Source organism: Ammospiza caudacuta, chromosome 9, assembly GCF_027887145.1.
Source record: "Ammospiza caudacuta isolate bAmmCau1 chromosome 9, bAmmCau1.pri, whole genome shotgun sequence".
Lineage (NCBI taxonomy): Eukaryota > Metazoa > Chordata > Aves > Passeriformes > Passerellidae > Ammospiza > Ammospiza caudacuta.
Genome location: NC_080601.1, coordinates 25,396,847 through 25,421,992, shown reverse-complemented (window position 1 = coordinate 25,421,992; position 25,146 = coordinate 25,396,847). Strand labels below are relative to the sequence as shown.

The 25,146-nt window shown below is 40.7% G+C and overlaps 1 protein-coding gene across 2 annotated transcripts in view; it reads right to left on the bottom strand.

The window, feature by feature from the left end:
* The window catches only part of ARMH3 (armadillo like helical domain containing 3), a 122,678-nt gene that overhangs the window by 90,692 nt on the left and 6,840 nt on the right, over positions 1-25,146 (bottom strand). For both annotated transcript variants that reach the window (XM_058810571.1, XM_058810572.1), the window contains exons 2-15: positions 24,887-24,998; positions 24,363-24,419; positions 24,091-24,237; positions 22,206-22,313; positions 21,281-21,373; positions 20,335-20,409; positions 19,600-19,686; positions 16,306-16,362; positions 15,286-15,329; positions 13,689-13,749; positions 12,692-12,738; positions 11,951-12,026; positions 9,241-9,334; positions 4,341-4,442 (exon numbers count right to left, since the gene is read on the bottom strand). In XM_058810571.1, coding sequence (XP_058666554.1) covers positions 4,341-4,442; positions 9,241-9,334; positions 11,951-12,026; positions 12,692-12,738; positions 13,689-13,749; positions 15,286-15,329; positions 16,306-16,362; positions 19,600-19,686; positions 20,335-20,409; positions 21,281-21,373; positions 22,206-22,313; positions 24,091-24,237; positions 24,363-24,419; positions 24,887-24,988 — 1,150 coding nt within the window. In that variant the 5' untranslated portion in view covers positions 24,989-24,998. The remainder of the gene's footprint in view (positions 1-4,340; positions 4,443-9,240; positions 9,335-11,950; positions 12,027-12,691; positions 12,739-13,688; positions 13,750-15,285; positions 15,330-16,305; positions 16,363-19,599; positions 19,687-20,334; positions 20,410-21,280; positions 21,374-22,205; positions 22,314-24,090; positions 24,238-24,362; positions 24,420-24,886; positions 24,999-25,146) is intronic.

Genomic DNA, 25,146 nt, shown 5'->3' with positions numbered 1-25,146 from the left:
CCCAGCTTGGAGATTCTTCATAGTCCTACTTCCTCCATAACAGCTCATAGTACTCACTCTCCAGCCTGGCCACTAAATCCCACCCACTTGTCACCAGCCAGCACCAACAGCAAAGATTCAGATTTGAACTTCCAACAGCATTGTAACAGTCCACAATTCTGTCACATTCAGTTTTACTTCCACAGATATTCTAAATACTGTCCTCCTGTCACAGCAGAGACACACTGTTCTCTCTCTTAGACAAGGTGGAAAGCAGAACACCACCTTTGCTGTAGGTTATGAAACAAGCAGCAAAGCTTGCACAGAGGCATAGCACTGTGTAGCAAAACAACTGCTGACATTATGCTCTAAGTTCCAAGCTTTAACCCCAACATTGCAAGGCACGACCTACTTTGCTCTTTGCAAAACCATGAAAGAAGGGACTCTGCAAAGACTTAGCATTTTAAGCCAAGAGTTTCACCCTGATCATGTTCCACAACTTCTTATTCATCTCACAACTTCAAACAGCTTTTGCCTTGAATGACAGCTGGAGCAAAACAGAGGGACTAAGGCAGAAGAATGAAATTTTTATTTGGATTATCTAAAACCCCTCTCAACTTTAACCCTGAATATAAAAAAACCCAAGATACATATAGTCATGGAGTAACACAGGATAGAAGAAATTTCTGGTTCAATCCTTGCTCAAAGCATGGTCAGGGAAGATCATGTTGTAGAAGGTACTGTCCAGTCAAGCACATTTAAAAATCTTCATTCTAAATAATAATGTGCTTGGACCACACACCTCCAAAACCCACAAAAATAAACCAACCATAAACAAAACACTCAAAACTAAATTCTGAGAAGGCTTCACATTGTACATTCCCAAGATTTCCAAAAGCTGCTCTAAAGCACAGGAGTACAAACATGCCATCCCAGACTTCTGCCTTAGAGTCAAACTCAAAGGAGAGGGATATCTGAAACAGTCAAACACACTTTCATATAAAGCAGAAGACAGCATCAGCCAAATTCCTTCTTTGCAGTTGACTTTGACAAACACTTTGCTAGCTGGTGTGTATCTGGTAATTATAAAAACAGATAGAATGGGCTTAGCTAGCTGTTCTGTCTAGTTTGACACCTGTTTTGTTTTCTTTTCTATGCTGCTCAGGGACTGATATTTACTAACAAGATGTGCCCTGAAGTGTGCTGATTTCATCTTGCAGCACTAAGTAGGATGAAGAGGAATTTTGGAATGGAAGAGTTAAAAGCCTCTCCCATCTCCTTACCTCAGCTAAAACGTTTAAGTGTGAAGTTTTGTACTTCAGCAAGGAGGAGAAATGACCTAGAATAAAACTGATACACAGGAGTCTTGTTATTTTTATATTGTAAGGCTTCCCTGTATATTTCTGTAGGTGCTGCTACCACTTCTCTCTCTGGGGATGATGCTGTAAAGGCTCCTGTTCCACACCATGGACTCTGCCCTCTGTCAGTGTATTGTGAACATCAGACCATTTTCAGGAGCTGTGGGGCAGCTATGCAAGCAGTTACTTGCACACAGTTCACACTTTCACAGAACCCTTTATTAAAGCAACAAAGCAAACCACTTTCTACAGGGAGGCATAGCAGCACAAAACCTGTTTTGCAGATGAGAGAAAAGGACACAGAGGTTTTGTTTCTCCCAAGGCAGCTGCCACTGACTGACACAAGGGAGGGTAACAAGAGAAGGCTCTAGCAAACACAATCTATTAAATTATGCTCTCTGGGATAGGACCAAAACAACTGTCTAGTCCTGGATGTGAAAGAAACCAGTTTCCCCTGTAAGTGCTCCCACCTGTCTCAAGACACAAGGAGCAAATGAGAATTATTCATTCTTCTTGCTACACTGGTGTCACATAGAAGCACAGAATCATTTAGGTTAGAACAGATCTTTAAGATCATGGAGTCCCATCTTTAATCCAGCACTGCCAATCTCCCAGTAAACCACGTCCCTAACTGCCACATCTACATGTCTTTTAAATACCTTCAGGGATTGTGACTTGAGTACTTCCCTGGGCAGTCTGCTCCTTGCTTGATCTTATACAAGAAAAAAAAATAAGGCAGTGCTGCATCTATAATCAAAATAGAAGGACAGGAACATACCCACTAGAATTAATAAGTATTGGTTTGGAAGGCACACTTTTTAAATGATCAATCAGTGGAGTTCACTGCCATGAATTACTGTGGTGGGAAGGAGGTCTATCAGCTACACAAATTTCAGACCTTATACAAGCTAGAACCAAAGTAAAGAAGGAAACATCAACTCCTGTCTCATAACACAATAAACTCATCTCTCACTGGCTTGTTTAGTAAGGAATCCCTTCTATCAGATTTTATTCTATCTGAAACTAATCCTGTGTAGCAGCTTCCAAGGCCCTGTACAGACTTTCCATATTACAGTGACTAATAAGGGCAGAAGTTAAATTGAAAAATATAAAATTCTTCCATCAGAGTCCTGGATCAGCAAGACAGACCCTGAGAAAAGCAAATGAGAATGAGCAAATTAGAGAGCTGCTAAGTCCTTCTCACGTGTGTAATCTATTAAAATGACTGAGCCAAGACTGATGTGGTTTAGTTCAAAAGACAAAAGCAAGAGGAAACATGAAAGCAGACTTCAAATACGTAAGGGATGACACATAGAAAAAAGAAATAATCCATTCTCCATATCTATCTTGGAGAAGATAACTAGTAATTAATTTAAATCACAGCAAAGAATTTAGGAAGCACACAAGGCTTTCTCACAGCAAGGACAGTTAAACACTGGAATGGATAGGCTGAAAGTGGTGCTCCATTATCACAGTATCTTCACCCAACCTGTCAGCAAAACCTCTGAGAAAAGATACAGGTAAACCTGATTCTGCCTGGGTTCCAAGGAGTTATGGTTTAACCCCAGACAGCAACTAAGTACCAGGCAGCTGCTCAATCACTCACAATGCTTCTCCTCTCCCCACAGTGGGGAGAAGGATTGGAAATAAAAAGTAAATCATGTGGGTTGAGATAAGAACAATTTAATAACTGAAACCTCATCATCATAATCGTGATAATCATAATAATCATCAGCAGAGTGAGAGAGGGTAACAGAACCAAAGAGAAACAAGTGCTGCACAATACAGTTCATTACACAATTGCTCATTGCCCATCCCCAAACAACAATAATCTCTTTCTGGGTAACTCCTGCAGTTTATATACTGGGCATGACTTTCTGTGGTGTGGAATATCCCTCTGGCCAGTTCAGGTCACCTACCCTGGCCCTGCTCCCTCCCTGCTTTTTTGCACCTCCCCACTGACAGAGCACTGAAAAGTCCTTGACATAGGGTTAGTACTACTTAGCCAGGGCCAACATATCAGTGTGCTATCAATATCATTCTCATCCTGAATCCAAAACCACAGCACTGTACCAGACACTAAGAAGAAAATTAACTCTGTCCCAGCCAAAACCAGATAGGGGTGCATGAAGTTCCTTTTGATCCTAATTTAAATTATTACTTTTTCTTCACCTAGCTTGCTTACTGAACAAGTGCCAGACAGCAAAATACAACTTCACTGCAAGCTAGTAGATAAAAGGAAACTGCCTGCTCTCTTACTCAATGCTATGCATTCATGAAACTCAGTAATTGATGTATCATAGCTCTGCAGATATCTTCATATTTCTATTGTTATATCTAACTTAACAGCAAAAGTCAGTAACAGCCTGAAATACGGTGCAAAGATCACTTGTTATGTTCACACTGTGGTCCTGCCCTTATAACCACTGGGCAAAACAGCACCCTTGGGTACCCTGAGCAGGAGATTAAGCAATACTTCAGCTCCAGCAAGCTGAAATTAACCCCCACAGAACTACAGGAGAAACAAAAAGCACAACACAGATACCTTCTCAAGCAAATTACTGCCAGCACAGTCTAAGTTGCTGCTGCCCTATTTATAATAACAGAGCTACTTGTTTAACCAAAGGACAAAGGAAGTATTTCCTTCTAATGCTGAGCTTTGCCCTCTGTGTCAGTTTCTAAGTGTTCTTAAAAATATAGCTCTAGTGTCAGACTTGCCCTCTCTGACAGATAGTTGTATCTGATATACTCACACCTTTGGCACATAGACAGGCTTGGTTATTAGGTATTATCTTTTATTATTACATTCTTTCCATACCTGACATCTCTCCTACTTTCATAAGTCTTATCTAACAATAAGAAATCACTTAATTTTTTTCAAAAGGTGAAATCGTCAATTTTTTTATAAAGAGACTCCACTTCTATTTCTGGAGTCACTAGGCATGTTCTCGTGCCCTCCTGACTTCAGAAGCACTGTTGGCAGCATCCACAGACTTCACTTACCTTTTGTGTCCTGCATCACAATTGAGCTGTACTTCAAGAAGGTTATCAGCAGGTTACTCGTTTGCACATCAGCATCCAAAGGCAGCTCTGCAGAGCTTATAACTGGAACAAAGCAGATAAGACACATTTATCCTATACAAAAACAAGAAATAACTATACAGAGAACTAAGACACAGACTCCCAGGTCTGGGGTAGGTTCAGCCTACCTGCAGGGCCACCTGATCTCCTCCTCCTCCATGACCACCCAGGAAAGATTTTGTTATGAAGACTGGTACCCTCCCTCAGAGAACATTTCTCCTGCTCTAAGCACAGACTGTGGTACCCTGCAAAGTGATATCCTTACCTATCCTGCCCCTGCTCCTCCTTCCAGGGAGATGAGCCCACGGTTGTAGCACTCATCAACATCCCCAGCCTGGGGAAATTGGGATATTTGCACTGATATCCAATTAATTCTTACAAGCAACACAGATAACAGTCACACAATTCTCATTTTGTAAAAAGACATGCCCAGGAAAGGCCCTTCCCTGTTTCAGCAATTTTGAAATGCTAGTTCCAAAAGATCTGCGTCAATTCCATTCTTCCCTCTCAACAAGTTTCTCTTGCAGAAGCAACACGCAAGACATAATGTAACAATTATTACAGTACCAAAGAGATAGAAAAGGAAGGCAGAAACAGAAGATCTATAAAAACCAGGAAGTAAAAGCAGTCACAGCTTGTGCTAGGTACATCCCAACCCAGCAGGAAGCAGAACTGTACCTTCCATACCCTCAGCAGTTCACTGGCATTTCTCTGGCACACCAGCTGTACTTTTGACACCCTGACCGTGGACATCATCAGCCTTAGACTTTACAAGAAGCTATTTCATCTCCTCAGCTAATTGCACAATGTGCCTCCCCACTCATTCCCCCATTCCCCATGCACCATCTGAAGCACTGAGTTTATGAGCTGTCAAGCCTCTACCATGTGACTGAGCCACATTTTTACTGATGACTGAGCCTGAGCTGTCCTAAAGGGCCATTCTCTGCCTTTCCATTTGGAAAGCTTTACAAGAAATATTGAAAGGGAGGAGAAAGATCAGTGGGAAACATGCATCATGCATTTACCTGCAGATCCTGCCAGATAAGTCTGATGCCATTTAAGATAAAGTAGCTCAGACAAAAAAATCCCCAAGCTGATGGAGCTAGCTTAGGAACATTTCAGTAGAGTACTTAATACAGCTTTGTATAAAAAAATTAAAAGTGAAGGAAATAGGTGGGAACCCATAAAGAAATTTAAATTAAATTACATTTCTATTTCATATCAAAGATCTGGCAAACAAGATACAATTGGAGAAATTACTGGTCTGAGAAAAAATTACTGCTTGAATTCTGTAGACATCAGTTTAGAGAATAATTCTTTGTTTTTCTGTGTGACCTGGACATAAGAAGCAAACCTGGATATAATTGCTTGATAATGAACCTGCTAATGGCAGAAAGTTGGGATGTGTAAACACAGAGGAGTATCAGACTGCACACAAAGAATGGGATAAAAACAAGAACAGATAATAAACACAAGATGAAATTAAACAATGCAAGCCATAGGGTCAGGAATTTGGGGATTTATTTCCATGGCAAGCTGAGAGCTCATCAGCTGCAAACCAAATACCATGATCAGATCACAAGGTGACAAGCTACCAACATGAAGGGCTGAGGAGTGCAGTTCTACAACATATATCCAGAAATGCACTTCCAACAGAGACACAAACATTGTAGTGCCCTGCACAAGGTTCTGGTGAGGCCTTGTCTCAACCACTGTGCATAATTATGCACAAGCTGTGTTCAAAGAGGATAAACTTAAACCTGAACAAGTTTAAAGACAGGCTGGTATGTTGGCCAGAAGAAGAGATTACCTTTCTTGTGAGCAAAACACACAGGTGAGTAAACCAACACGTGAAGAAGAGCAACCTTTGTTTCAGGGGAGGCTTAACACCATGACAAATGGATAGGAATTGACAAGAAATCCAGGTTGCAAAGTTGAATATTTCTAACCAAGGAACAAGATGCCAAAACTCCCCCCAACAGAAATTATTGGGAAACAAATTGAACAGATTCAGTCAGAGCTTGATAAATTCAAGGGATTGTATGCTGATATGCCTGCAAGTACAGGGCACTGGGCTCAAGAGTTAAGGAGATCTTTTCCAGCCCTATGCAACTGTCCTGACATGACAATAACATGACTGTTCTGGCTGCCTAGAGGGTGAAACTCACAGGTTCTCACATTCAGGAGGTCATAGATGGCTTGAATTATGATTGACCAAAGACTCTCTCTTCTCATGCTATAAAAGCAGCCTAAGACAAGACACCCTTTGCACTGGAAACAGATTTACAGACTATCAGTACACACATCTTAAGTATTACATCATCTCTTTTCTGCCCATCCTCAGGAGTGCTCAAGGCTTTTCTCATCTTTTAGGAAAGAAAAAGGTATTTATCATGAGATTGGACCTTGTAAGAAGTGAGGAATCTGATTGTTGGATGACTAGGTTGGGGGCTCTGAGGCGAATTTCATCCTGTATACAGCTGTATTTTGGTTCAGAGAAAAGTCTGCTTTAATATAAAACACCTTTCAGAACTCAAGGCTTGTATCTCATAACCCTGTAATGAGGCAAGTAAGGCTTCAACTGGGGCAAGGGCAGGCACAGAAGGATGAAGGAGACAAGCCAAGAGTAAAATGCAGGATTCTTTAAACTGTGCAGTGAGAAGCCCAGAGTACAGCACAGGTTCTCATGGAACTCAGGATTACACAATCACCTTCAATACCAAACTGTAGCCCTTGGAAACAAGAGACCAAATAGATCAGTGTAACTTCACTGTTTGAATCACATAAAAAAATCATAATGGGGCTTTTAGGTTATAAAGGTTGCACATTCCCAGGCATGAACTGTTTAGTTTAGTCCATTCAGTCTTGAAGACCTGGGGTTCCTGACACATTACTAATGTGCCATGTCTGTTGGCAAAGTCTGTGCAATGAGTCTGGAAGCTTTCTCACTCCCAATATTATGAATAGCTCAAAGATTTAGCGAAAAGTCTGAAAAATGTATTTATATCCCCAGTGGATCCTTCTTGAGCTGTTACAATGAACGTAGTGAATGAATATTTAACAACAGTAAGCAAACTGACATTTAGATAACTATGGTGACAGGCACACTTGATTTACATATTATGGATAAACAGTTTCTAGCAAAAGCCTCATTTCTCAAAAAAAAAAAGGAAGAAATCACTCTGAAGAACACATCTCTGCTTATCCTGGTTCATGATACAGACCTTTTTAACACACATTTTGATACTTTACAAGGTCTTAATTTACACTATAGGTTAATAGCCAGAGAAATATCAAACTAAAATATGAACCCTTTTTTTATCCCAGACAAAGAAAAGCACCTGAAATTGATAGATGGATTTCTACATGTTAATGTAACTTGTAAACAGTACAACTACACATTATTTTCATGCAGTAAAGAGAAAGCAATCTTATCATTCCAAAGCCAAAAAGCCTCTTGTTAACAGGCAGCCATAGGCAAATTTTACAGCTGAGTTGCAAGACCTTAGTAAATGAGGAAAATTCTGACATCTCTTTAAAACAGCAGTACTCAAGCACCACCAAACTAAACCAAGCCAAGGGCCACACAAAAAAAAACCCCACATTGTAGGGATCAACAAGGCGACAGCAGATAAAAATAAAGCAACTTTCCCAATGCAATTGCTGCACATAAAGATCAGATCCTTTTCTTAAATTTAATAACCATCCAAGCCACAAGAAGCCTCAAACTTCTCAAGATCACTGCCTTGCTGAAAGCAGGATGGAGGTTTTGTTTTGTCTTGTGGTAAATGAAAAAATAAAGAAAAAAAAGTGCAAGCAAGCTGTAGATGTAGGTAAGCACAAATTCTGTCAGTTGTGTAATATGGTGTGGGGGTGGATACATTTGCAATGAACACTTTGAACAGAAGCCCACAAAATGCCCATCCCTCCACATTTTATGTTATATGCACACAGAGACATAGGGGACTCTTTATCTGAAGCTTTTGTTATCCATGGCAACCAGACAGAATTCATCCATGAGGAGGATCATCCTTAACTAGGGTATCAAATGACCTGAATAGCTGATATAACTGAGTAACCCAGGCTGCTTTTCCCCAGAAATATTTCCAAACTGTGCTCTACTCAAATTGACTCTGTTCCTTCATTAAACTCTCTTCAGCTCAGATGCCATTAAAGTACATGAAAACAGCCATTTCATTTCTTCTCTTCAACTAGGCTATATCTATCTATACCCTAAAATGAAAGGGGTTTATTTTAGATGATTTCAAAGCATATTTATGTGGACACATAACATCTCATTTAGAAGAGAGATCTCAGGTTAAGCAGTTCTTTACAAAGCCTATCAAAGAAAAGGCAATAAGAGGGAGGAATACTTCCACACCCAGACTGAATTCAAATCCCAATTAATTCAAAGCTGAGGACAAGTGCATTAACGACAAGCAGGAATCCACAGCAATTCTCTGTAAATCTGTTCCAATGAGAAATAATCCCAGGCAAAGGACCTGACACTAGAAATATTCATAAGTAAAAGCCTACACAGAATAACTAATGGGCTGGGTATACTTTCATGCAAATATTGGGGCAGTACTATTTTCAGAAGGAATATCAGCATAATTGCATTGAGCAATACACAAGGCAAAATAAAAATAAATTTGAGTCAAAGAATCTTGCTCATTTTTAGCAAGGCATATTACTCCAGGAAAAGACCACCAAGTTACATCTGCTCCAGACAGACCTCATTAGCTGCAGTCTCCAGAAAATAGTTTGCTAGTTATTTAATAGTTTTAAATTCTTTTTCCTCAGGATACCATTGCATTTTTACCATCTGAAGAAGGTGGGGTGGTTCCAAGTGGAGTGACAGGTGTGGTTGGAACTGGGCTCGTTGGTGATGTCATTAGGCCCATTTCAGGATGGCTCTAAGAGAAAACACAAATGCACAGGTCAACTGCTTCCCCAGGCACTAGAAACACAGATCACTACTTGTACTGTTCCATGCTCTTGCACAATAGATATGACTGAAGAAGTCTCAAGAAACTTCAACCTCTTCTCCAAAGAGCCAGGCCATGGTTCCTGACCTTGGCTGTCTAACAATTAAACTATACATCAATTTCTCTACTCCACAAAACACAAAAATACATCAAAAACAGAACATCAGAAAGTGGAGGCTCTCCCCAGCGGACAGAAAAAAATCCCCTTCCCTAATGTAGAATGGGAGAAGATTTGCAAAAGCGTACAATGTTAATAGCTTCTAATTCTCCCTAAAACAGCCCAAGGATGTGCATTTGAAGTCTTCCCCCACGATCCTTTTACTTCTATTTCTAAGAGCAAATTCTCCTTGCTCCTGCCCTCCACCTGTTCATATTCAAAGATAATAGCAATTTATTACTTTCCTGTCTCACTGTAAAGCCCTGCAGGAAAACAGTGCATAACATAAATAATACTATCATTATTGATCCTCTCAGCTTCCATCAGCCAGTCCCTCTCCCCATTTCATCTTTGCTAACAGTTGCCTGCCTAATTACTGCTTTGACTCCACTCTTTGCAGGCTTCCGGACCCATCCACACTGGTGGGAGTGCAGGCAATCTGCCATGCTATTTTTGAGCCTGGCTGCCAAGCAAAGTGTCCATTTCATAGGGCAAGTTTTACATAAATGTATCATCTGCCTTAATATATCATCACAATTTCAAAATAAAAGGAAGATACAGAACTGTTGATTTTATGTTAGTTAGTTCCATAGGATTTTTCACAAGTGGATATCCTCCACACTGCCTTTGAATATCTCATTTTATGAGCAACTATAAATGCATATATTTATATGCATATATGGGAAGCACAGACACACATACTAGAACTCAAAAATAATTTACATCCCTACAGCTACCAACTTACACTTAAAATATAATTTTTCACTGAAAGTCTTACATCAGCCAGATTTCCTCAGACAGGTTTTAGGGGCCTACCTTCTTTCTCCAGAACAATGACTGGCAGTTGAGAGACAAGAGTGCCACCCAGCAGCAAACCCAAGCACCCACGGCTGGTGAGCACACTCTCAACGCTCCAGATACGCACGCAACTGAATGCCTGCTCTTCCCATGTGCCACACAGCAGCAGGAAGCCATTCGTGCAGCCCCAAGCAGTGGACACCAGCTTAGGAAAGAGCATTCATCAGCTTTTATGAGTTTTTTTTCAACATGACATGACCTACCTTGCCCTCTCTTAAATGAAGAATTACAGACAATCCACCCAAGAGTATCAGTTCTCCAATTCAACCCACTGACCAGTGGCTGCTTCAACTTCTTTCACAAGTAACTAGAGTAACTAGTCTATCCTTTTACTTTTAAGAGCTGATCTGTAGATGATCTTTTTCTGCTCTGCTCTTTTCCTGCCAAATGCCTCTCTTCCCTCAGGAGTATCTTGCCCACAGAAAGGCCTGAGTTGGTATTACACAGAACTGAAAGAGCAGAAATCTCTGAGAAGTGGGAGGAATGAATAACCTGGGAAAAGACAAGCAAGGAACTTCAGCAAATTAACCACCCATGAAAGAGAAGCTTTCTTCAGAGGCTGTAGATCTGCTTATCAGCCCTCTTCCATCACCACTACTGTCAGGAGTCCCCAGATGTCTCCTCTATCATGCCAAGTGTCGAGCCTGAGATCTATGGCTGCACTCTGAGGACCTGAGCAAACTGGGGAAAGGTGTTCACTGCTTTGTTGATGTTCTTCTCCCATATTACAAGCAGTACCTACAAACTAAAATTAAAAGCCTGAACCTGAAGGTCCATCAGGCTACCCTTTCAGCACAATCACTGCATCAGACAGGCTCGTTATCTGCCTCCCAGCAGCAACCACCTCTCCAACCTCTCACAGTTAGAAAAGCATCCAGAGACTTGTGATCAGAGCAGCCTCTCAGAAGGCTGCTTCTTCACCATAAACAGCCCAAGGACAAATGCTATGCTCCAACAACTGGTTCCCATGCCAAAGGGGCTGGGCTCTTCAAGGAAGTCTGAACACAAAAGAGTATTTGAAACAACAACTGTCACATGTCAATTGGTCCCTAAGTGAAGAACACCCAAACAGACAACAACACACAGTCCATGCACACACATACAGGACAATCCATCCAATCTGGGAGCTGAATCGGCCTCTTTCTCTCAACCCTAACTTAACAAAACTGTGATATGCTCTGAGAGTTACAGCAACTGCTTTGCTCACTCCTTCCTCCCAATAAGTGGACTATCAATAGGGCACAGAAGGCACTCCATACAGCCCTTCCCATTTAGTGGCAAAAATTAATCATTTCAACATGAACTGTGACCTCAAAACACTACTCATTTACTGTCAAGGCAGAAAGTATATAATAAAAATTCTTCCCCTGGTCCTGGCCTGCTTCTGCTCTTTCATGCTGATCCTATGACAAGTATATAAGGGGGAAAAAAAAAACAAAACAAACTCTTTTCACCAATTCCATTTCTGACTCTCTGATTTCAAAGACATTCACTACAAAGAAATGGGGAAACATTCCACTGAAACTCACTTGTGCCAGAACTGTGATGAAATTCCTGTTTAAGTGAACAGCTTCATAGAGGGCCAGAAGGATTGCTTCATTTGTTCTGTGGGAAGAATGCAGACAAAGACACAGTTAGTGATCAGAATACCAGGAGCCAAGTTTTTTAGAAGCATGGCCTATCTGAAAAAACAAGAATTTTTTTTTCAACTATGGAAAACTCTGCCTCTACAGTTCAGTTGTTCTTCCAATTATTAGTAGCACTAATAATAGTACTAGTAGTAGCAACCCATAAAAGTAGATATTTTTAGAGCACAACTACAATCTTTGTTGCCTTCCCACTGAAGATGTCCCTAGTTGCTCAGTGTTTTCCATTTGAAGTCCTCTCCTTTAAGAGCATAGGGTTCTAAAGACATTAAAATCCCTCATATTTATCACTTGCCCCCTTAATTTAGAAAACTTTGGGGAGGGCCAGAGTGCACAAACTTTTGTTTCTCATGTGCCACCTCTGAGACACCTATTACATGTCATAAATACCTCATAAAAACCAATGGAGTTTTTTTTATAGACTTCATTACAAGCAATTCAGCCATGTCTCCTGCTGTACCCTTCTCACAGAAGGACAAATCCACAGTTTGCAGGGTGTGGTACCATTTTAGTGACAGGAGAACCTGCTCCTCTAGTTTGCTTTGTGACATTAAATAGCTCTGTGAGAGGACAGATAGCAGCAACCACTCCACTGTGTAAATAAAATAACATCTGTGCACTTACTGGACAGAGATCTTCTCATCAGCATCTGCTATGAACATGCTGCCCACCTATGGAAAGAGAGAGCATTGCACAGCAGGAATTTGGGAAAGCTATTAGACAACAACAGACAACACGTGGATGAAAATACATTTTATTTTGCTGTACTGTTACTGACTAATGCCTCACCTGTCGAATCACAAAAAGGACAAAAAAAAATAAGACTGGATCTTGAATCCCAGCCTGGATTAGTTTGCCATTTTTAAGTGGACAACAGAGATTATTTCCTCCCTGCTTGCCCCAGGGTGGATGCAGTTTTACCCAAGTCACTCCTGACAAAAAGCTGTCTACACTGAACTACCCTCACCTACAGGAAATTTTTCTGTCAGTTAAATCTCACAGTACTATGAAATCTCTGACTAAAGCAAAGTTAAACTGAACAAGAGGACCAGTGGATACTCTTTACAAGGAAGAAATTCACAACTCTTTTGAAGGGTACCTCTTCAAAAATGCAGTCAGTGCCCACTGCAGAACCCAAGCTCTACTCCATGGCTAAAGTGCATCCATGCTTGAAAACAAAACAGTAAAGAAACAGAACCTCAAAGACTAGTGACATTCCAGACTATGTGCCACTATGTTTTAGGCCACATCACCAGAGTAATAAGTAGTTTTTAAAAATGCATAGCTGTTTAAAAGGATTAAGAAGTTAAAAACATGATTAAAAGTTTAAAATAAGGTGATTTTTAAAATAAAGTCACCTAGAGTGAAAAAGATGCAAGAAAATAAATTTCAGCTATCAACACAAGAGTAGAGATCAGAGAATCCTTCGAAAGAGCTTTCCCAGCCAAACAACACATTCCTCAGAATACAACCCCTTCAGTTGTATTTAGTTTTGATTTGTTCAATCCATCTCTATCTCCATAACTCACATTCCAAAGTCAAACTTTTTAGAAACACTCTCCTGCTGAACTTGCATGAATGCACCTTTGTAAGAATGGAAAAACATTGTTTCCTTGCTTACCATGTTAGTTAGGGCTGAGAAGAAACCAGTCTGATGCTCCTCTTCTTTATCTTTGTATTGCCTGAACAAAAAGGAATAAGGATGAAGTTTCAGGATTAGAAATGGAACCAGGGCTACTCCCCCTAAATCTCTATGTATTAGTCCTGTTGGACAAGAATACAGGATGAAGGAAAGTTGAACATTCAACAGCCTTTTTCAAGAACTCACAAAATAAGAGACAAAGTGTATTAAAATATTTGTAAATTGTGTAGAGTTGAAGTGAGGCTGCTGAAAGATGTGAAACTTGAACAATGCTTGTGCTGTTACAGAGAACACAAGCAGTTTGGGCTAACTCTGAAAGAAAGGGATCAAGTGACTTCAGAAATTTTGTCCTGCACTGGACAAACAGTAATAAGCCACACGGGCACACAGGGTCAGTAACCACAGAACAGTTTCACTTCATCCACTACAGAAAAAATCAGAGTTGGTCACTCTACTGAGTACAGAAATGGCCAGCATGGTCCACATGGACCTTTATGGTTCATGTCCTGATCCCATTTTCCTGGAGCAAGAGAAGAGGCTGGAACTAGAGCAAGTGAAGTCAACAAACAGGTTGCATACCTCAGATTTACACTACACTGCTTCATCTGGCTCTCAAAGGGACTAGCAAAGCTCACACAGCCATTTATTTTGTCTGTCACACAGGAATCTGATCCCACATATGTAACATGTCAAGAAACCAACTCTAAATTCCTGGGAAAAGGGGAAGGAATGAACTAAGCAAAACAGGCCATGATCTGAGACAATTTTTGTCAGAATGAAGGAAATTGGGTGGGTGAAGTTTTTTTCTGCTTTACTGTAATCATTTACTCTGTTAAATACATCTACATGATTTGCTGATTTTGCAAGTCAGCTGCATAACTATCACAGCAGGCTTTCAAAGGAATTAAAACATTTTTCTGGATATTTTGAGAATCCTCCAGCACAAAAAATTCTTGAGTTTCCTAGGTGAAATTGCTGTAAGTTTCCAAATTTTTCTAAAGCACTTTCCTCTTAGAACAGCTTGTTTTATGCTGCTACTTATGAAGTAGAGGCTAAGAATATGCTACCCTTTCTGCTGACTTTCTAGCTCTTTTCTTCAGCAGGAATTACTGCTTTCCACCATTTGGAAGAGTTTACATCTCCTAATCATCTCTGATCTGGCATGTGGACAGCCCTGGATACATTTGTTTGTTTGTTAAAGATAGTTTTTTGGCTAAATCAATTTTTCATCACAGAAGCTGTCAGCAAATTATTATCTTTTCACTTGTGATTAAGATTTTACACAAAATTCATAGAGGTAAAACCTATGACAGTAGAAACAGACAATGGATATCTTCCCCTACAGCAAGATCTCTCCTGAAGCACATCAGCCCAGCTGGTACAGATGCACTGAGAATTGCAATGACTGCATCAACTGAAGCAAAGTACTTCAAAAAATAAGATTATTCCCTGCCTCTCCAGGTGCATCAAGGCTGTCAGGTGATAAACAAGTGCTTTAAGACAAAAAGAAAATAAAGTTTGTGAAAATGTACAGTAACTATCATGCATTGAAAAACAAGACACAATTTGGTTTTACCTGTTATATTCCGATAAAGCCTGGGCAATTACAAGTCCCATTCCCTGAAAAAAAAGCATTTAAAAAAAACTACACATTAAAATCTCAAGGGAGAAAATCACACACTGAACATACATTGCAATGCTGCCCTCCCCAAGATAACCTAGCATGCTATTCAGAATTTCCCTTGAAGCTGTTTGAACTATTAAGATGTGCTATGATACAACAACATTATAACACAAAAATCCAGACAACCAAATTGAAAGTTATTTACTTATTACTAAGTTATACAGAAAGCATCTCTTCTTCTTAGACCTCCAGACAGAGCTCTCACTCAAGAAGTCTCAGTAAAGCATCAAGAAATTTAGAAAGAAAGTGGTATCAGAGGAAGGACATCCAAAAATTCAAAACAAAGAGTCATAGACATGAATAACCTTGGACTTCTTGCAAACAGCCTCCACTATTACAGAACTACTAACAGTTCTCACCCTTATGGAGCTTGCTTTCTACTGCTGCCTAAAGAGCAGCTTCCAAGTCCAGAACTCACATAACTCAGTCTGCTGTCAATTTTAATCCAGGCCTGGATATAAAATTCATAGCTGCAACCCAAAATATACTGCAGGACTCTTGACTCAGTTACAAGCTTCCACTGATTTACAAGAAATTACTTGTGGAATGATAAAATCAAGTGACACAGCACCAGAAATGAGATTCCCTTTGGCATAAATCATCCTGTGCCTCTTTGGCACATGACAGCAAACAGTGCACAGATAGCTCATGAATGCATAATAGATCAACTTTAGCATGTTCCTTGCTATCTGTTTTTTAATCACCATGTAACTGGTGATCAAACTGTCCAAATCATGAGCTGCCTAACCTATTGCAAGAGCACAGGGCTGAACACCCACTGCACTGTTGCTCCTTAGAGCAGCACTGTTCTGAGACATGATTTTTACCATACACCATGCTGGCATCCATTACCCTACAGCTCATGTGAAAGAACATCTGCAGCAGCACAGAGGAATCAAGCCAAGTACTCACATTGAGTGTGGCCTCATCATCCACAATGGACAGCTTCACAATGTAGGGATTCACTGACTGCTCAAGGTGGGGCAAAAAAGAAAGAAAAATGGTTTTAAGTTCAGCTTTCAGGGAAAAAAAAACACTATTATGTTTCCAAGTTTACACAACCACCTGGGCAGAATCTCTGTCCTGTCCCATAAAACAGAATACACATAAATAAGCAGAGTCACAGCACATGCTAAGACCACTAGGCCAGGGACATGTTCCCCTTATTGGCTCAGCCAGGCAGTCTCCTGATTTTATTGAGAAGAGAAGGGAGTTTCTGTCCCTGCACCAGCTCCTCTGTCAGTCTGGAAAGTGGAGCAGCCATCCTGCAAGCCTGTTATCTGTGACACACACACAGTTTTGCAGCAGGAATAGCAGTGAGGCTGGATGCAGCATTAGTGCTCTGCTGTCTCCCCTCTGCAGCACCCTGCAAAGATTGCTTAAAGAGCACCCAGGAGGGCAGGACAACATTCTGGACTCATCTGCTGCTGGGTTAGAGAGCAACACTTTGTTTGCAACCCCAAGGAGCTGGAAGTCTCTAGAGAATATAAATGCCTTGAATTTAGCTGAAGAAAAAACACAGGTTTCATCTATAAAGGCAAATGCTACTAATTTGGGAAGCATTTCAGATTAGCAATGCACATTTTTCATGGGTTTTGTATGTCAGTGTAAAACTAAAAAAAGTTGATTTTGAATCAAGACACAAAAGAAAAGTCTCATCTGCAGGCAGGTCATTTAGCAGGGAATTGGAGCTTGAATAATTACTTTTTTGTTAAATAATTTTTTTTAAAAAAATAATTTCAGTTATGCAAGATCTTTGGGAAAAAAAAGGAAAAACACATGAACTTTCTGATTCTCCAAAGCTGTGTCTTTCAGCATCTGTAGCTGTCTATACCAAGGAGAGGCGAGTGCACAAAACTGGACATGAAGAGTTGCTGGATACACTATATGCTGCCAGACAAGCACACAAAGGGAAAACCCCACATTTTAACTATTTTATTTCAGCTCTAACAAAAGCATGCAATTCTAGCAGGTTGAACATGATGCAAACAAACTTCTGCCTAGATGTTATTAATGAATATGTATTCAAAAGTCACTACTTGATTTTATGTTTTAACTTGCTATCCTATCAGCCATCCCTTAAAACACTGGGAAAGTCATCAAATATTTTTTTTTTTCTCACAGCATTTTCCTTCTCACAATATCAATGCAAAAGTATTTTCTCTGAAATCAGGACTAGTATTAAAAAAAAAAAGAAAATATAGCTGATGGCTTGGGTAATTATATAGTTGGAACAACTTCTGAAAACTATTAGGATTTCAATCAAGGGTATCCCTTTAAAGGTCCCAAGTAAAGAGATGTAAATCCCTAGAACAGAAGTCAATAAGCAAGCCAAGATGTCATCAACATGGATAATGACAACATGGAGAGATACTCTCCAAGGAATTTCAGAGATTACAAAATTCACATCCCCAAAATGGAAAAGAACACCCAATGTAAAACACACTGATATTTATGCTAAAAACAGACACAAAATCATAATCAGCTAATGAATTTTGAGCCTGATTAGATTTTCTTAAACAACTGGAAACACAACTTAACCAATGGAGTTCAGACCAAAAGAGAACCTCTTAGCTGCACCACAGTTAACTCAAAAGTGAACTCCTAAGCACCTGAGGCATGAAGGTGTGCTACAATTGACTGACAACCACCATACTGACCCTAAGGACCAAAGAACAGCAAATGAAAGCAGCTACTCAAGGACAAAGATGATGGCTGCATTACTGGAGGCTTGGCCTGTAGCACTGCTACCAAGGGCAGTGCTGGGCAGCTGTCACATAAAACCCTTCTGGGAGTCACTTTCAGCCTTGCCAGAGGAGCTGCTTGGGCTGAAGTTCCCCTTGCTACACATCTGCTTCAGCTGGATTGTATCGATTGCACTTTCCAAACATCAGCACAACTTCCTTCAGAATGCCCAGTTCCAAGATGTCTCAGAGTGTGCTCCAAAGCACTTGACCCCAGCTCAATACTCCCCAGAAGCCAAGGGCAAGCCTCCTGCACTCACAGCATTCTACCTGACTAAGGACATCAACTGCAGTCCCAGGGATCCCTGCCCCAGGGATGGCACTGCACAGCTCCCCAGCATTTGTCTGAATGTTGCAATGAGACCTCTGGTCTTCCCAGTCCACCCTCATAAGTAACCCCACTTACAGATAATTCCCAACAGTTTTCCCTCATAGCCATATACTGAAATCAGGCTCCATGCTCCTGTTCCATGCTACCACAGCACAGAATGCTGACGAGAATCTGCAATTCATTATTCTGACATCATTGACAGGAATGAGAAATTGACAGGCATTACTTTGACACCAAGTGTAGTTCCTGTCCTTGCATATTCTCTCTCAGGTCTATTCATAATTTAGAACAAGATCTATTATAAAACCAGGTAGGTTTTGAAGCCTGCTCCCTCCTAGTAATTCTGTTGAAGAGCAGGTTATTCCAGAACTTTCCTATTTGCTGCCTAATGAAGTATATTAAGATATTCCTATTTATGAAGAAAAAAACCCCTGATCATGAAAGCATTATGCCTCATACAAAGAAAAGCCAAAATTAGGTGTTGTTCTGACATCTGAGATGGTTTTTTTTCAAGCTGATGAATAACAGAAAAAAATGGGAATATACCATAAACATAAAAAGGATGATGAATAAAGTTCCTCAAAGAGGAATCCACCAAAGAGAGAGAGAGAGAGACTTCTCTTGGAACTACTACCTGTGATGTTTCAGTTCATTCTTTGGCCACAGCTTCACCATCTCTTCTGGGAATCTGTGCTCTTTCACTCAGCTAGTCAGGTCCTGAATCACAAATTCAGTCTGAAGCCCAGGATGACTGACAGCTCATTTCACTTTGGAGATTATGTATAACCACACACACACACACAGAGGCAGACGTGTGGTTTGGCACAACAGCAACTCTTCCAAAAGGACCTTCCTCAGAATATTTCCACAAAGACAATGCAAATTCCCTAGGTAGTTTCTTTCATGCTGGCACAGAGGAGCTGTAGGAGTATCACACACATTTGATTGTACACATACGTCAGAGACAGACACAGGGACATAACAGGGCTGCCTTGCAAAGCTTCTCCTGCTCCACTCTGATGCCCTGATGCTACAGTGTGCTCTGCTAAAAACTGCACTGTGTGCTGCCTTCATAATCCAGAGGCCACTCTAAATCAATAAAGCAGAGAGAAGTGATGTTTCTACACCTACCTCATACTTTCTGTAGTTGACCAGCAAGGCCAGAAGGACAACAGCATCATACCCATGCTCCCTGCGACTGAGAGGGCTGGACAGGATCTGGAACAAACAACCACACTGTTCTGTCAGGCCTCCTGCAGGAAGCTTGAAGTGACTCAGAGCACAGCCATGAAATGTATGTGCAAGAGCAAATTATGTCCTATCTGAAAGAAGATATTTGGGTGAAGGGAGTGTCAGTGCCTCAAGGAAGTTCTGCACACAGAGAAGCTCATTTATCACAGACAGGATGCACACAGGCTTTCAGGGCATAAAGAGCACATATATTTCACAACAGCATTGTATAGTATCTCATCATAAACTGTGAAAGTGTTCTGCGTTTCTCCAAGGCTCAGTTCCACTGAAAAAAGTGTAATTTATCCAAGAGCAGAAAAAAATATATCCACACTACCTTTTGAAAAACAGTTTCTCCAGTAAAGAAATTCTGTGTGAAATTAGCCCAGAAATCTGTTCAGATTCTAACTGTGCAGAAATGTCTCAAGTGAAAATACTTAAATAGTCAGTAGTGACTAAAAACAGCAGACTAGAGTAAAGGGGAGAGAACATTACAAAATATATGTATGACTGAGCTATGAATGGATGCAGCAACAGTACCAGTGAACTACATTGCAATGAAAATGCTGAAAGGCAAACACATTCTGAAAGTTCTCACTATGGAAGAGCCTCCACAGTAGAAGGAAGAACCCTTACCTGTAAAATGGCTTCAAATATGCTGTTAATCATCACATACTCCAGGATGGTGTTCTGGCTAATGTTATCTGTCACCTGAGTACAAACACAAGTTTTAAAAGCTCATCCAAAATCTCCACCAATGCTGTAGCTGCCTCTGGCACACATTGGGAACCGGAGAGTTCTGCTTCCAGATGGACACATTTATCCAGAATCTCACACTTAGCAAGTCAAGGTGTGACTAGCAATAGAGCTAGACATGAAGTAAAAGAAATCTGTCCTGCCTGCCAGCCCTTTCTCTGCCAAGAAGCACCACCCACGGACTAAGAGCTCCCCCACTCCTCCACACGTCGGTATTTTACACAGCTGCATGAATGACAACAGCCATCAGCTGCTGCAGGCTCCACACAGGAGGCAGAGAATGAAAAACAGGGCACGTATGCTGCACTGAGAAGCTTCCCATCGTGAAGAGGGCAATGAAGAGCTCCACCACTCTCACTTATCTCTTATCACAGTCAAAATAGTTCACAGCTGACCATCTCCAAAAGCTGATGAGTGGCAATTTATTACAACGTCCTCATTCTTCACATCCTCACCACTCTGGTTTTCCACACCTTCTGTCTTACCTCAACCCTTCTCCCTTCCTTTCCATTCATCTGAAACTTCTTAAGTATTTTTTCCTTTAAAAAACCCACACCTGTGAATCCAACTGATACTTCCTCCTGCCTCTCCCTTTTAGCCCTAGCTGGCACCTATCTAACAGGATGAAAAGTGTCTGCTAGTCTGCACTGGCATCATGGTTGGAGCCATCATGCACATTCTGGACTGACACTGGCTCTCATTCACCATTTCTTTCTCCTTCTTAAGCTTCACACTGCAGCATTCTGCTCAAGTTTTGAAACAGCTCCATCCCTCAGATGTGGCCCATATAAGCCCTTAAGTTATTATACAGCTGTTAATTACTTACTGTCACCAAGCAGAGAAGTAGCTTCAGACACAAGCTTTTGAGGCTTTCAGAACCTTCTGCACAGAGGAGGGAGTCCAAACTCTCCATCAGATTCTAAAGAACAACAGTCACATTATTTAAAAGTAGTATTTTAAATTATTTGAAATGTTTTTTATATAAAACCTTCTGGAAGATTCAAGCAGCAGAGCACCAATTTAAAGCCATGTTATTCCAGAATCAATAACTGAGCCATTACTACTGCTACCCAGGCCATATTCATACTATTGCTTCTCAACACTATTTGTGTTAACTACAACTTAATGACTACTGGTAGAACATCATTATCCTTTTCCATAAGTTTTCTTCAGATGCAGCAGCACAGCTCCAATTCACAATACATACATAAGTTATGATTAAAAATCTGATAGGCAAACTACTACTTAATGTTTTCCCCAAATATACTACAGTTTGTATAGAGAAGAAAAATTGCTACTCTTGTAGAGAGATGAAAGATACAACAAGAATTCAGCTTTATCACTGGTTACTTTGTCATTTCCTAAACTCAACATCTTTACAGTGAAGAGCATCAAGTAGGTTTAAAACAGTACGTGCACTGATGGAGTGTGAGAACAGAGGGTATGACTCTCAGATAAAGAAAAAGATGTGAGGTTCAATATTAGGTTCAATAACCTGTGACAGCCTTTCCTGGCTTTAACAGCAACTACACAGTGTGGAACTAAAGAAAAAGAACATGCTTTGTTATATTACTAACCAATCCAGGGACCCCAAATGTCTGTGCTACTGACAGATTCAGCTATTTTTAGTAAGTGGCTCAAGTATTTCCCCCAAAAGCTGCTGCCTGGTAGACACACCCATGTACACTCACTGCCCTTGCAACAACACAGCTGCTGTGCAAAACTACTTCTCTGCACTGCCAGGGCCTCACCTTCATACACAGCTCTGCCTTGTCAAAACCCACAAGCATGTTGATGATGTCAAACCCAGAAGTGGATTTGTTCTTCTGATGGACACCCCGGATCAATGCACACAAAGTCTGCAAAGGGAAAAAACAGAAGGTGAGATGTAAGGCAACACCTCCAACTCAACAGCAAAACCCACTGCATGATCCTCTCCTAGCACTGGCAGATACTGAAATTAATACCACCAGCCTGGAGGCCATACATTTTGTCTAACCTCTCCTCCAGCTCTGGCATTTCTAAAAACATATCTTGGATGCTGAAAATTCGTAAAAATTGGAGAAGAATAGATTTGTCCGTATTTTTTTTTTTGTTTGAGCACAAATTTCTGTTTGGTTACCACATTGCTATACCAAGTTGGACCAATAAACTGTGTCTTTGTCAACAAGAGGAACCAATCTTCCCACAAAAAACAAAAAAGGTTCCAAGTCTATTAGGCAGCTTAATTACTGCTTCATTCCAAGTTCTTGAAGATACACAGGTATCAGCACACTATCAGCAGACTCTCTGGAAAATTTATAGGCAGCAAATTACTCATTTGTCCGAAGAGACAAAGATGTCTGGGGTGACTTTTGTCATCAAGCACATCTCAGGCCCATGAAGAGGGGAATGATCAGGAATACAACCACTGCAGTTTTAGATTCCAGCTTAAATTCACCAGTGAGAGGTAATTAGTTTCACATGTAAAGCTGGAGACAAAACAGACCTGATGGAATTAGCAGACCTCTAGAACCACACAAAAGCAAAAAGGTAAGGTAGACATTCTTTTCTTGGTTACTGTCAGAAACAGATACTGGGCTAAACAAACCTTTGGTCACCATGCTGATTCTCAAAAAAAAGGATTGCTTAAGTAAGTTTTGGCTTCAGGATCACTTTCCACATTAACATAGTCAGGTTAAGGGAACACTCTCCCAGTTTGAGCTCAGGATGTGTTACCTGGTTCCTATTTACATGCACACAGCAGGATTCTTGTGACCTGCCCTACATTATTCCAAGAGTATGGACATAAGTTTAAGAATTTGGGGTTGGTCTAAGCTGTCTATGTAGCTATAACTGTTATTTTAGTAGCACCCTTTCAAAGTAATTCTAAAAATAACAATAAAACAATGCAAGATTGTACAGAGATGTAATATTCTGTTTTAAACCATTTTTTCCCAGATCACTGCTGGTCCAAAGTCTCCTACAGATGACTTCTTCAGACCTGAATTTCCTATCCTGCACTCCTAAAACTGAAATGCATTCTGCATACTCCTAAAACAAATACATTCACCAAACTGTGAGAATCAGCTTGTGAACTATTAACATCAAATATCAAAACTGAGGAGGGGAGTCTCCCACACAAGATATGGAGCAGCAGAGCTTTGGTAAGGAACAACCTGCACAAAAATGGCTATGAGTTCTGAGTGATAATTCTTCACAGCTTCCAATTAGGAAGTGTCCAGCTGAGGCAATTTCCTGCGTAAATTTCACACTAACTTCTCCAGAGCTTTATTTCTTTTTTGACCCAAATGGAAATTGAAAAGGCAGATGAAATAAGGTAGAAGAGGTGAAAGTAAAACACAACTACAGAGCCTAAGTACTTTTGAGACCCCAAACCAACAGCCTGCAATGTGAACAAGCTCCTTTGATTCTTCACTGCCATCCACTTCATCCTCCATCACCAGATCCTCATGAATTCTGAAAGCATCTATTGCTGTGCCAAGAACAGAGACTAGGAATGTTTGGAACCTCCACAGACAACAAGTAACAGCTGCCATGTAGACATCACTTCCCAGTAACAAGAAACAAGCACAAGGTGTTTGATACCAGCATCTGAAGTAGAAAGACAGTGTTCCCTGTCCCCCAGCGTGGTACCTGTAATGCATTCACCACTCTGATTGGGTGCTCCTCACCCAGGGCCTGGATGCAGTGCTGAAACAAGCAGTTGATGTTGTCTTTTATCTTCATTAATTCTTCCCCATCCAGAGCCTCCAGCTTGCCTTCTAGATACTCCAGGTTGACCTGTCAGGTTAAGAAGCAGTTCAGGCACATTATACCATCACCAACACCTTAGAAACAGAAGTCCTTGCACTGACTGACTGCCACTTTGTAGGCAGAACAGCAACAGGATGTTCAAGGCCTGTTACCTTCATGAGAAATAGCTCCTCCCAAAACCTAGGGTTGCATTTACTGGGGTCCTCTGTCTGTAAGGAAAAGGAACAAGCATGAGGGCAAAGAAATCATTCAGGCAGAACTTAAAGAAAGTCTTTATCATAGGTAGCTCAGAGTCAGCATCATCTGCCAGATGACCAAGAGATCTCAAAGTGCAGAATTCTGGTTACAGAGATTCCCAGAAAAAAAGAAGGACCAAGAGAAGCAGCTCTCAATTGGGATGCCTCTGATTATTTTCTGAATTGTTATTTGAAAAATGCTGGGAAAGCCATGACTTCCCATAGATGGTAGGTTCTGGTAGGCAACAGGACACAGAGACATTTTGGAAGAGAGCAGAATACAGAGTTCTGCATGACAGCAGGAGAGCCTGTAGCATGTGCCTACACTGTGCAGGCCTTACCTTAAGGAAAGAAATCCACTGGAAAAAAACCCTCAGGACAAACTAAACCAAGAAAATGTAACACAACCCTTTAGAAAAAAGAGATGCTCAGCTGCTTACTGTGAAAATTTCATCATACATCAACACCACTTTCTCTTTCAAAGGCTTCTTGGAGGCTGAAGATTTCCGGAGCAGCCCACCTTTCTTCTCTGTTTGGGCCATGCTGTATACCCTGAAGGGAAGAACAGACAAAAAAGCTCAGAAAACTTGAACTTTTCTTCAAGGCATATCTGGCCTGCCTCAACCATCAAAGATTTTTTTTTTCACTGCACTGAAATACTAACAGTCTCTCACAAGCTCTAAGTAGGAGCATTTATAAC